General features: G+C 31.2%; 1 protein-coding gene across 1 annotated transcript in view; it reads left to right on the top strand.

Moving 5' to 3' along the window:
- The window catches only part of LOC105157550 (AP-4 complex subunit epsilon), a 12353-nt gene extending 6901 nt beyond the window's left edge, over nt 1–5452 (top strand). The window contains exons 7-11 of the mRNA XM_011073995.2: nt 338–394; nt 577–693; nt 1217–1294; nt 2257–2400; nt 4044–5452. Of these exons, the coding sequence (XP_011072297.1) occupies nt 338–394; nt 577–693; nt 1217–1294; nt 2257–2400; nt 4044–5093 (1446 nt within the window). The 3' untranslated portion in view covers nt 5094–5452. The remainder of the gene's footprint in view (nt 1–337; nt 395–576; nt 694–1216; nt 1295–2256; nt 2401–4043) is intronic.

Here is a 14969-nt window from a genome sequence, read left to right as displayed (position 1 = left end):
TCCATGGATGTTTTTAAATAAAAAAAGTCAAGTCCAGGGTCCCCAACTATTCTTTTGAAAAAGCCCAAAATTTTGCCTTTACGGTAACGCATATTAGGCTCTGTGACTCTTTGATTAAATTATTGTTGGCGTCCTAGATTCAGAAACTAATGAATGTTCTTTTATAAAAAATTTCTTTGGGTTTTCAAATTGATATATCATATAACTTGCAATATTAATATTAGCTTCTGAAATTTTTGGTATTTTCAAGAAAATTAAAAGCATATTTTGAAGTTAATTAATATGTTATGCTCTTGCTAAGGCTTCTACTTACAATTTGAATTATCGTTTGGTCCAGGTGGAGTCATATCTTCGTATTATGGGAGAGCCAAAACTTCCATCTGCATTTCTTCAAGTATGTTATATCACCTCTTATCTTGTCATCTATATCATGTCATTGCTTCGTTTCCTGCCTCTTTTTTTTTTTTGGCTCAACCTCCTCTGTTCTTTGGCTTTATGTTCTTGCTGCTGTTTTTATGTTTTGTTGTCTTTTTGTTCTCTCTACTGCTCCATGGTTTGATTACAATTATTTTGCAGCTCATTTGTTGGGTCTTGGGGGAATACGGGACTGCAGATGGGAAGTATTCTGCCTCATATATAACCGGGAAGTTGTGCGATGTGGCAGAGGCACATTCGAATGATGACACAATTAAAGTAGGTATCTAGTTTATCATGGTATGGCTCCTGTTTTATTTTGAAGTTATATTTTGGCATAGTAAATCATGTTTTCCATTCATATGGGATGCGTGTTAAGGAAGTTAGATATTATAACACTTTTGGGCTAATTATCTTTTGTATAGTTTTCTCGATTTTGAGAAGTAAAGACGTTGAATTTTGATTAAAATATTTCATGGACCCCAAAACTTTAGGTCTTTGTCAACGTACTCATAGCTTTGCCTTTTAGTCTCAAGAAACTATATTGTTAGGAGTTATCATGGATTCAAAATTAACAACTTATACTAAGAACAGTGTTAGCTAGTATATGCAATATACTCCCACAATTAAAGATGCCATTTTCCTTTTGCCAATGCCTTTCAGTTTATCAAGTGTACAATCTCCCTAACCTATTGATTATTCCATTCATTTCTAGCAGCAATTTATAAATTGATTTGGTTATTGCACTGACATAATATTTGATCTGTCAATTGTAATTGCTTTCATCTTGCTTTGGTTGAAGGCTTATGCAGTAACAGCACTTATGAAAATATATTCATTTGAGATAGCAACTGGGAGAAAAGTTGACATACTACCTGAGGTAAGCTATTTAGACTTTCTAGGGTGGCTATAACATTCTAAGTTTGAGCTTAATGTAATTCTCTCTTTGCTGGAATGCAGGTGCTAGTATGATGATGAATTGCAACTTAAAAATATCTTGTGCTTGCTTTTCATATGTATATTTAAACTGCTTTGATTTAGTATGCATCAACATTTTCCTTGATAACGATATCTATGCTGTTATTTTACCTTATCCTAGATCCGGCTTTTTATCATCTCTGCTAGAGCATTCGATGCAAGCCCTTGTCCTGTTTATTTCTAATTTAATGAAGCAATTGCATGCTGAAATTATATTTTTGCTGCATGAGCCTGTCTGGTTTCCACATTCTGTTCTTAATAGATAATGATCTTGATAGATAAATTCAATCTCAAAAAGAAAATATTGGAGATATGCTTGAAGCCTTACTTAACAGTGCTGTGGTTTCTCCTCCTTGATAAGGTGCTCTAAGAATGCGATCTGGCAGACAAATTGACATATATGCAATTGTGGCCCAATCAATTTTCCTCGGAAAACATTATAAAATAAACATCTCATGTGGTTGGATTTTAGAAGAATTCCAGAAGTGAACTTGATGGGCTGTGTTGTTAATATTCCTCAATTATATATGGCTCTTAAAGTTAATTTTTAAATTTGGGTGGAACCTTTTTCTTATGCAGAAAACTTTGCATGTACAGGAGGTACAAAAGGTTCCTCAAGCTTAATTTTTTCTAGGCTGTTGTGACTATAATTTCTTGCTATATTTGAAACATGTTTTTACTAGAGTCAGGAGTCAGAGAAATATTATTCATCATTACTATTCTTGCATGCGAAATATTGTTAATAGTTCTTAGGCTGTTCTAGAATATATTTCTTCTTGGATTCTTTGATTACTTGAAAATATTGGCTCTGTCAGTATTTGAAAAAATAGAAAGGATTTTCAAACTGGTGATATCTTGATGCAGTGCCTATCTTTAGTTGAAGAAATGCTAGCTTCCCACTCAACAGATCTGCGACAGCGTGCCTATGAGCTTCAAGCAGTCCTTGGTTTAGATGCTCGTGCCGTTGAGAAAATATTGCCAATGGACTCCACTTGTGAGGATATTGAGGTAATATGTGCCGACAGAATAAAATTAGTCCTTTCTTTTGCACTTGGCTTAGAATAATATTATCTCTCACATATTCATGAGCTAGACTGGTATTTGATGCAAAATTTCTTTCTAACGTTCTTAGAGAATTGTCAGACCATGTTAATGTTATTTTGTTAAAATGCTCGACTCTCTTACACCTTCCATAGTTGACAAATAATTTGTACAATAGCTTGCTTGTTTTGGAATCGGCTGAAGATCTGTATCCAGAATATACTTGAACAATAGAGATTCTTTGATATAGATTACCTTGTAGAGTATTTCATTTCAGTTATAACGAAGTCTTAATTCTCCTTAAACTGCTATTCACATTTCCGAGGAATCAGGTGTCTTTTCTATGAATTTTTAATTAACAAAAAAGATGGAACTAAATGAGGATGTCAATCAGCATGGTTAAAGGAACTTTGTAGTCGTTTAATTTCTAATAGTGTTCCTTGGAGTGTTCAGCATGGCCTCTTGTCGACAAAATGGAATTTGACAAGAAAAGAGAAGGTGATTACCAGAAGTGATGAATCTAGTCAACATCCTTAATAAGGAATATAGCACAAATATTTTCCCAATATGTATTTCAGTTCTCCTCTTTTCTTTATTAGGTACTCTGACTGTCATAAGGATAATAAGCATTCTAGACAAGATAGTTCATAGAGGATTTGTCGATCTTGCCTCATGGTTTATGCGATTTTAGATAAATTTTTTCTGAGTTCTAGAGTCTTCCTTAACTTGCATTTGTATTTTCTCTTTCCAGTTTGTGGGGTACTATAAAATTCTATTTAAAAAGCGAGTGATCTATTCTTTCTTTCCCATGCTACCTTCTAGTTAAAATCGAACAGAGCAGGAGCTACATATGAAAGTTTTATCTGCCAACTAGCGGAGATAATTTTTACTTATATAACTTAGATCTTCGATATGATTTGTCCGCCAAAGTATGCAAAAGAAGTCTAGTTTTGACCTGATACAACATTTGTCTGTCTCAGTGTAGGAGATCTGCTAAGGAGTTAGGACTTTGGTGATTAAGGGTGCATTCTAATGCTGTGAAACTATGGAGAAGGCCTAATATTTTGTAACATGTGGAATTTGTATCCATTTCCATTACTTGTAGTGGAGGTTTTGTTTTCCATGAGAAGATATAAGGTCGCAATCTGCCACACGCCAGTTATGCAAATGTGAATTGAAAAATCTGGTATATTACAATATGGCATTTGCTGGCTATAAGATGTCGATGCAAGTGCTGAACACAAATGATAACCATTCAAATAACCAATGCTTCTAGAATGATTTAAGAAGGCTTTGACCATGGCTCTGATCGTAGTTCTCATTTATATATTTGATAAATGAGGCTGCTCTTTGAAAGTATATATGGTTGGGAGCTATTGGTATCACATTAATGCTACAAGAGGGCATTTATAGGAAGTCCTTCCCATTTTAGGAATACAGTCTAATTTTGGCACATTGCACAGGAGTGATAAAGACCGAGCGGGCAGCAGGAAATTCATGTTTATCTGTTGCTGGTTTCACTTTTTCATATTGGTTGCTACTTTGGTTATAATCATGCTGCAACATCTTTTAATTGATTGACGCTTTTGACATATGTTTAATTTTTGCAGGTCGACAAAAATCTTTCGTTTCTTCATGGTTATGTTCAACAAGCATTGGAAAATGGTGCTCAGCCTTACATCCCTGAGAGTGAACGCACTGGAATATCAAACGTTAGCAACTTCAAGAGTCAACAAGATCATGAACCCTCAACACATACTCTTAGGTTTGAGGCTTATGAGCTACCTAAACCCTCACTGCTGCCAAACATTCCTCCTGTACTAGCATCCTCAACTGAACTTGTTCCTGTCCCGGAGCTATCTAGTGTTGCAGATATCCTCCAGACTGCTCCATCTGCATCTGATGCTGGGTCGTCGGAACTAAAGCTACGACTTGATGGGGTTCAAAGGAAGTGGGGTCGCCCTGCTGTTTCCTCTGTCACACCATCTACTTCAAGCACTAATACTGTGAATGTTCAGAATGAAGCATCGCAGCGCGACTCAGCAGGCCGTTCCAACTCAAAAGTACGTGAGGCATCTTATGACTCAAAAAAGCAGCCACTAGAGGTTCCACCTGAAAAGCAACAGCTGGCGGCTTCACTTTTTGGGGGTGCATCAAAATCTGAGAAAAGACAGTCTTCTATCCAGAAGATGCCCAAATCTCAAAATCAAGCTGCAGAGACATCTCATGTGCCCAAGGCTGCAGCTTCTCGTACTCCTACCGTAAAAACATCCCAACCTCCTCCAGACTTGCTTGACTTGAGCGAACCATCTGTTACAAGTAGTGGACCATCTATAGATCCTTTCAAGCAACTGGAAGGTCTTCTTGATCTTACACAAGATACAACCTCGGAAACTGCTGGTGGAGTTAGTGGAACTGAGGGACCTGAGTTTTCTCTCTTTGCAGACATGTCTTTGAGTGTCCAGAGTGATGGTGCTGCCAATTCAATTTCAAATGTTTCCGACAGAAACGGTCTCGGAGGTACTATAATCGAGAATTTGGTAAAATCAAATAAGGGACCAAATTTGAAGGAAGCTTTGGAAAGGGATGCGCATGTAAGGCAAATGGGTGTGACACCATCAGGTCAGAATCCCAACTTATTTAAGGACTTGCTCGGCTAAACTGTGAAAACCTGCGTCCACAGACTCGGTTGGATTTCTTCAGGAGTGATGCTTTATCTCTCTGTTCCTCGACATGGCTGTCTAAGGTAGGAGGATACAACTCAATAAAAGCAATCCATGATTCATGAGCAGAAATCTGGACTGGAAGAAACCTGAGGCGTCTTCATGGAACGTCACTTGTCTAGAAAAATTAGTTGCACTTAGTATTGGTGCAGGAGATCATATATACAGTATGTAGAAATACAGTGAGTTAGATAGGGTTTCTTGAATTGTTCATAGAGCTTTCTTGTGTATCCTTTTGACCTGAGTTTTGGATTCAACCGGTTTTTCAAGGAGGCGAGCTGCGCTATTCAGCCTTACGATGTTGTGATTTTCATTTTAGATGATTACATCTACGCCTTCTGAAGTTTGATCTAACCACAAAGCTTCGTCATTGCTTAAGAATATACAGTATCACCCTTGGGATCTAATCCATTTAACATTTACTCCTAACGCTAGGATTGAGGTTGATGCTGTAGAAAAATATGTATACCACAAGTGGGAAATGAGTTCTACGCAAATTGGCAATTGTTTTCATTCAGTATTTTAAAGTTCGAACCAATCATCAAGCCAAAAAATTCAGTGAGTTATGGGTCACTGGTTCAATCATTGATCTAACTGTGGTTGAATTAATGATGTCATATATATGTAATCAATAATTATAAAATAAATAAAAAATAACTTTAATAATTAAATAATAAAATATACTTAAAAATTTTGTCTTTTAAATATTTTTCTCTTTGCAATTAATATTTTTAATGATATATGCTTATAATTAAGTAACATAAAATAGATATGTAATAGCCTAATACAACAAATGTAGCATAAAAATTACAAGAAATTCAAATAATAAAAGTCAAGCTATGTTCAAAATACAAATTCCAAAACATTAGAAAACTAATAAGCGTCCAACACTAATTACTTAACACGTTAATTGTTCTAATTATCCAAATCATAAAAAGAAAGAGAAAGAAAATTAGGATTTAAACATATTTTTAAAACAGGCCAAGACCTGGCCGGTTCGCATGACTCAGGACCGGGTTGGCCGGTTCGGTGGTCGGACCATCGGGTCGGCCGATTCTCTCAAAATAACACGGTTTTTGGCTCTACCCGTTTTTGCCTTTTGCCCAACCCATTTTGTAAAACTGATGAAAATGTTACCTAATTGGGCTAAATTGCAGTTAAAGTCTATCTGAAATTCTTAATCTATACTAATACAGAAGACAGCGAATGTCAGTAAAGTACTTAAAGTCACTTACGAATGATCAATGGAAAAGGCTTGCTCAAAATGAGACTGCTACTATGCATGCATGCATGGAATATTGCTAAGTTAGGAGATATATGATATCATATTCAAATCATTCTGAATAAAATGTGTTAAAAGGGTTTTGGACAAAGTTCGATGAAGACTAGGGTGTCATACTTGAATCTGCCACAGTGGTTTCAAGGAAGCAAGAATTCAACAACAATGTAACAAGAACGGAAGCAGCTATCCAGGGCTTCATCTTTCCTTTTTCTTCTCCAAGAAAATGCATAGAAAACTACTCGAAAAATTGTTCTTGAGAAATTAGTTGATGAGTGAGCTAGCCCAAGGAAGTAAAGACGTCTGATACATAGACTGTCAATTGTTGTCCCTTTTTGTGGTTCTTGATTTGGGCTTGAAAGGAAAGGACCCTTACTTTGCAGTTGTGCAGATCAATTCTTGTTTAGGGTTTTGTTTGCTTTTTTTACTTGTTTCTTTGTTTTCTGTTTCTAGGGTTTGTCCATTGAGATGCATGTTTTTCTTGCAAATATGTGTTTGAAAATGCCAAATGATCATGTAAATCATATATAGCATGTGTAATGTAATTATTTAGGTTCTATTACTCATGTATTTCCCGTTCGACCTTGTAATTGAGCCATTCAGACTTGTGTTTTTTAATACAAACGTAATTTCTTGTATTGTTTAATCCCATTTTCGATATTCATTTTTTAAATTAAATTTCATCGAAGATATATATATATATATATCGACCTTTAATCTAATCGTGATTATTACATACTTAATTGCACATTACATATGTAGAAGATTTGGCCCTTGGAATTAAATACATTTTTCTCTAAAAAAAGATATTAAAAAAATAAACGAATACTTAATTTTAGATACTGACATTACGTCCTTCTCATCTTCTAGTGTTAAATATTTGTTTTTTCATTTAGAAAATGTACTTACTGCATTAATCCTCGAAAAATGCAAATTAATGAATGTTTTTACCAAAAATATTTTAGTAATACCAATTGACTAATTCAAAAAATAATTATCGATAAATGCATTTCTTAATACACAAACACGCACTAAATATGATTATGATTCTTTGTAAGATTCGGATCCAAGAAAAATTTAAATTGAAGTAAACGCGAACACTCTAAAAAAATATTACTATTACCTTTATTTTCACTATAAAAAAAGGCGGGATTTGGTACGGTCAGGGCACCCATTCCAAAATCCATTTCATTTTGGAATGAGTTTTGGAACATTTAAGGAACGAATATTGAAATATGACGTCAATTTTTTCTTCAATAGCATTAAATTTGATAAAGTGGTTCAATCGGGGCTGGTGATAACGTTCATATAGATTTGTACTCACATATATTTTTATATATATATATAATATCAAATATTAGACCGCACACAGTAACACCGTCAACTATTGATCAACAACTCATAATTTATATGAATACAAAAAACCCTATGAACAACATGGAATTTTCAACATTTAATATTTTTTTAAGGGATAATTATATTTACACTTCTTGATTTATAATCTGTTTACACAAACAACTCCTATCTTTTGAATAATTACATACACCCACAAAAACGTCAATGTATATAATTTACATAAACCACCCATATTTTTTGAAAAATTACACGTATACCCTCCAAAAACTTCAACATTATTACACAAACTATCCCCACTTTTTAACTATTAAAAATAACTTTTGCAATTATATAAAAAATATAAATAATTTATACAAAAATATATAATAAATTAAGAGGTATAAATATAATTATCCCTTTTTCTTATTAAACAAGATTTTCAACAATTCTTTAGGTTTTAGAGAGCTCACAACATGGGAAGTTGACCAATAAAAAACTGCCAATTGTCGCTGACTTTAGCGGGAGCACAACGCCATAATTAACTCATCAGATTTTAAAAACAGTTGACCAAATAGGAAAGCACCACGTGTGCATTATCAGTTGTTACATATATATATATATAAATAAAAGATTGACATTAGAAAAAAATTAAAAAAAAAATGCTTTGACTGAATTAGAGTTAGTAGCTGAAGAATGAAAGGCCTACTCCACTTACACTCACTCATCCCTATTAATTGCTATTATCAAATATATTAATTGATTCAATTGCGTACCTACGAATCCAAGGATTTGAAAATTTATATATTTTTTTAAATGATTTCGATATTAAATAAATAATGATATAGACTAGCGTTTCATATTACTTGCAAATGATGAGTTTGAGCGATTTATAAACTATAATGTCTCATTCTCTACCGAGACCTTTTCTTCAAGACAATGTTGTGATGTTCATACAAAGTTAAAACGGACAATACTTTGCGCAAAGGGACACTGATCTGTGGGATGTCCGTCCCAGGCCCCTCATTTGGGGGATTGATGATGTAGGCAAATGCCTCACATTGATACTTTGCACAATGGAGCACTGATCTGTGGGATGTCCGTCCCAGGCCCCTCATTTGGGGGATTGATGATGTAGGCAAATGCCTCACATTGTTTGCATATGAGAAGTTTGAGATACTTATAAGTCCAAAGACCTCCTCTTCCTAGCGAGACGCATTTTCAACATAAAATCGTGAGGCTCAAACGAAGTTAGAGCGGATAAATATCTCGGGCAACGGTGTACAAATTGAGTCGCAAGCAGGATAAATAAATTTAAAATTTATACAAGTAAATTATATTAATACCCCCTAATATTATGTCTCAATGCACAAATACTCCATTCTTTTATTAAAATTGTAAGTGCGCCCCTTAAAATTGTAGTTGTAATTACAAGTAAACTCTTTTATTTAGTGGTAAAATTTTTGTAAAGGACAGGAATAGTTGTGTGTATTTTAACCTAACCTTAAGAACTGTCGTATAAAATTTTGTAAAATTTTATTTCGAAAAAAAATGAGATGTTGTTTAACTGGTACTATAAATAATTAGAATAGACATAAATACTAATACTAATAATAATAATAATAATAGTAATAATAATACTTATATCATATACGATATTCTCATATATAGTTGGAACATACAAAATAAACACTTTGACACGTTTATACTACATTCAAAAAATTCATACCCGAAAGCACGAAAAAACTAAGAAATAATTCAAAATGCCTATATATATAAACGTAATATATGAATCTTTTATTACAAATTGATATTACACCTCGTATTTTATTTACTATATAAAATTCATACGATACATATATCTACAAAAATGATATATACACATATATATTAAATAAAAAATAATACTAATTTATAATTAACAAAATGAAATTGATAATTGCATGCCACGTACAGGTTTTAAAAAAATAAAAATGGTTAGATTGAAAGGTAATTAAGGGCATGGGATGGATGTTGCATGCGCCCACGGATCTGTCTGACTAGGAAAATGAGACAATTATGAAGGGACTGGCAATTAGTTGTACTGAAAACTCTGCTATGACGTGTTTGGATGCATGCATTTATTTGTCTCATAGCTTAATAATTAATTTTCCATTAATTAATATTATTGTTGGGGAAATTAAATATTTAAAGTGGTTGACTTTTTTGGACATTTCTTTTCTTTAGCCTCACATGTTTGTTGCCTTCTTAAAGAGTATCTATCATTTATTTGCCAGCATTTGACCTGTCTTTTTGTCTGCAAATATGCTGTAAGTTACGCACTAATAAAAATTAAAAGTGTTCGAAAATAAAAAAATAAAAAAAATTAATTGGGTATTCGAAGAAACGGCTTATATTTACAATCTTATCAATAAATTGAAGAAATTATGGGAATTGTTGATAGTTTTTTTGTTTAAATCAGTTTAATTTAAACAGTTCAAGAGCAAAAACTGTAAATAAAAAAAACACTATTTTCAGCTTATTTTTAGTAATAAGCTGATAAGCATTTGCAAACAGACATTTGACCCGCCTTTTGTCTGAGTTCGGTTGCAAATAAGCTGTAAGTTACGCATTAATAAAAATTGAAAGCGTTTGAAAATAAAAATTATAAATAAAAAAAATCAATTGGGTATTCGAAGAAACGGCTTATATTTACAATCTTATCAATAAATTGAAGAAATTATGGGAAATGCGGATAGTTTTTTGTTTAAATCAATTTAATTTAAACAGTTTAAGAGCAAAAACTGTAAATAAAAAAAAAAATACTATTTTCAGCTTATTTTCAATAATAAATATGCTGATAAGCATTTGCAGACATCCCCTGGTATGGTGGTTAAATTATTATTAATTATTATTTTTATATAAACACTATTAATTTAAATTTTTTATTCTAAATACATAAAAATTCATTAGATCTAATTTGATCCGATAAAAATCGGGCTTAGTTTCTATGTGCATACTGGTCGAACTCCGATGATCAAATTAGACAATATTTCAATAGATTTTGATATAACGAGCGTTGTAACGACAACTAAGTTCTTATAAGTGGAGATTTAAATAGATTTAACTCCACCTAATTCTTTTATTAGAAAATAATACAAAAAAAAATCCAATGAATAATAATACAATCTAGAAACTTAGGATTAAACATTAAATTATAGAAAAGTGATTGTTGCATGCCAGCTTTTGTGAGTATTAATTAGAGACATATATGATGACTACTGCAAAAATAATAAATTAAAGTATTGTTTAGTGTTGAGATTGTATTGGTCAACTCTTGATTATGTGGGATTAGTTAGCTAAATAAAATAAATACTTTTCGGACAGGTCTTGATGTTTTTGATTAGTTCTATGGTCAGTGTTTTTCTTTTTTTTTTTTTTTTTTTGGAAAAAATACGATTTATCGCATTGTGATATAAAAAATAAGTAAAAAAGTTCCTGTAAAAAATAAAATAGCAAATTACCCCGTGTCTTTAGGAAATAAAACAAAGTACCCCTATCTAAACCATTGATAGGGGATCATTCCCCTCTTTTTTTTTGAAACACATGGAGTAATTTGCTAATTTTTTATTTTACAGGGTGTATTTACATATTTTACATATCATACAGGGGTAAATTGCATTTAATTTTTTTTTTATATATATAGCAACGGTGATTACAGAATCTCATTGATGGAAAATTCTAATTTAGATCGGCTTTTGATCGGATTTGAATTAATACCAAGTATAATAAACTTTAACGTGGTATCGATTTATAGTTTAGAAAAATCAATCAGTCACATGATAATATATCACACTTGTTTTGAAATTGATTTGGTTCGATTAAATTTGATTTAAGTCATTTTTTTATATCAATATTATTAATTAAAAAATATATCAATTCGATCAATAAACTGATATTTACAATATTTATAAACTAAGAAATATATGGATTCGAGCAGTAGCAATTCGTTTAGGATTTAATAATATGAATCCTTTTTGTTTTGATATACTTTTAATTAGTCTTAAATTGAAATATTTAGTTTGTCCGAATATGGATTTTTAAACGAGAGTTGAAAAAGTGAAAAAGAAATTATAATTTATATGATTTTACATTATTGTCCTAAAAAATTAGTAGTTGAAAATTTATATATTTACAACAATTATTATTATTGTTATTATTATTTATATAAAAAAGTTGTATAGGAAATTTAAGAATATACTCACTTGAAGGAAGTTGCTGCTCGGTTCAACTTATTCTTTTATGAATAAATTACAACGAGTTTCGTTATAATTATGATATTTTTTTATATTGTTTGAAAAATTATAAATACTATTTGATATTTGTAAAGATTATGTAATTCTTGAATAGAAGTTTGAAATTATCAACTTTACTCTTATTGTATTTTTTTATTTTTTTAAAAAAATAAAAAAATTACAAAAAAGAAGTTAGACAAGGCTGATGGAATATTGGAAAAATTGTAAAAAAACAATCCACTTTGTCCGGAAAAAAATAAATAAAATTATAACTTATAGTCTACAACGATATTTTGGTGAATTTATCACAAAAAATAGACGAAAACCTAAATAGAGACAGACAAATTAAGTTAGTTGTTAGACGACCGTTAAAATAAAAAAGACATTTATAATTTCTCAAACAACAAGGAGCACTTGTGATTATACAATTGCTTTTAATAAAAGCAATTTCTTACATTAACAACTGAGTAAATTAAATTATGAAAATAAGACAGACAAAAAATATAATAAATTAATCAGATTAGATTTGATTATAATTAATATAAAATTTAAAAAGAAAACGAGTAATCATAGGACAAGTGTTTATACGCAATTGTAATATAATCATTACATAATTTAAAAAAAAATAATGAATAAAATAACAAGTATTATTAGAGATTAATTGGATGGAGGGACGAATTGGGACATGAGTTCAAAACTCTGATTCATTTCCCATTTCTGAATTTTGTCACTTTCAAATGGATAATTAAAATTTAACTCCAAAATTTGATCACTTTTTCCCTTTCGAACAACAAAAATCTGATTGATTGAAACTAACGATAGTGAGACGACAACCGATGGATCCGTAGCTTTTGCTAATTGAGTTGATTTGTCTGGAATTGACCTTTAATTCAAAATCACATTAATTATTCTAAGTACATCCATCAATCAAACTGTTAATAATGTTATAATTTCTTTTTTTTTTCTTACATATATATTTTTTCACTGTCCGATAGTGGTTATTATAATATTAATATATTAATCAAATTAATATTTTATTTAATTATTTAATTTATTAAAATAATGATGATATTATTACTTATATAAAACAAAAGAAAGTAAAAAATTGTGAAGTTTAAATTCACATTATTAATAATAAGCATATATGAACAAAAGGCGCACATAGCCAAGAGGGTTATTAAATTGACGAAGCTCAGACCCTATGATTTTAAGGTCATGATTCGGACCCCTCAATAATACTCTAATTTAATTGTAGGTGTTGTTCTACTTTAATAATAGGTATTGATTAGATATAATTATTTAATATTAACGATATGGTATGATTGTTTAATAATAGGTACGATTTGGTATAATTATTTAATATTGATGATTAGATATATTTTTTTCAGAGCGATAATGTGCTCATTTTCAATATTACAAGGGAATAAATTGCTATTCATCCTATATACATATATATACACACACACTAAGGGAAGCAAGTATTTATCTAAAAAGTCCTTAATCGGCATTTAAAATACCAGAACACTACGTATTCCGCATATTTTTATGTAGATTTTGGCGGACATGACTCGATTCGGGTTCTGATACTTCTAGCTAATTGAGGAACACGTGTCAACAGATAAATGTGACTCATATCGCGCTCACCAACAAACAAATTTATTAATACCCAATTAAAAAATTCAAACAAGATACATATTATCTTTCTTAATTGTCAAACACGCGATCTGAACTATCATCGGCTCAACACCGACCCGGATCATCATTTAAAAGTGAAAGCGCAGAAGAGCAACCAAAAATAAATGAGAAGGGTGAATGAACGACGGGTGTACTCTAAATCATAAATAGAAGAAGGTCCCAAGTCACCTACTCTGTCAACTTATTGAATTTTGAGAAAAGTCAAATTTAGACAAAAGAAAAAAAAAACAAAAAAAAAAGAGAGATGGAAGTGCTGACGTGGTGATGTTACCACACACAAACACATACCAAACATGCGCAGAGTAGATTATAGAGATAGGGAAAGGAATTGAAGTTTTTAGTTGGTATTAGTTGTAGAGACACAATTAATAAATTATCACAACAAAAATGTGTGTGTGTGTGTGTGAGAGAGAGAGAGAGAGAGAGAGAGAGATGATGTGAATGAAGACTTTGACTTAAATTATTAAAGATACATGGACAAAAGTTAAAAGGGAGACAAATTGGTACTTTTTTTATTTTTTTTATTTAATTTTGAAATTATATTTCATCTTATATGTATATATATTATAGATACCTTTTTTTTATTATTATAAATGTCATTACATACACAAAATGTATATTTAGATATACAAATGGGCTGAATCTTAATTGAAATAAAAGATAAAATATCAATTACGTGTCATATTTTTTTGCTCAAGAACCTAAAAAATGGAGAAACTAAAATGGTTCTTGATATATATATATATATATATATATAATAAAATAATCCAACAATTTATTTGCTATTTAGTTAAAACTTAAAAGATAAGTTTAAGCATTTTATTATACCAAAAGGGGCCAATTACAATTTGTAAACAGGATTTGATATGGTTCGACTAATTAATCATATATCGAAATGCAACAATTGAGAAAGAACAATCACTTTCTATATAATTGATACGGATAAAAATGTGCGACTCACTGAACAAAAGTAGGATTACTTGTTCAGAGTGAATGAGTTTTGCATATAAATAAATGCACTTATGTAAATGACCCAACATAAAATGTACATAATGAGGAATACTTATAGCAGATTCATGCTCGATCGCTCCCTTTTTCACATTCTTTAATGGATATATGGATATGTGATCGGAGTTGAATCCAATGAGCTTGATCTGAGTATCATAGTTAGGTCAGTTGGAGCTCCGCTTTGGAAGATCCAACCCAATTCACCAGCTCTTACATTAAGTGAGA

Source organism: Sesamum indicum, linkage group LG1 (assembly GCF_000512975.1).
Source record: "Sesamum indicum cultivar Zhongzhi No. 13 linkage group LG1, S_indicum_v1.0, whole genome shotgun sequence".
Lineage (NCBI taxonomy): Eukaryota > Viridiplantae > Streptophyta > Magnoliopsida > Lamiales > Pedaliaceae > Sesamum > Sesamum indicum.
This window is presented reverse-complemented; position numbering and strand designations above follow the sequence as displayed.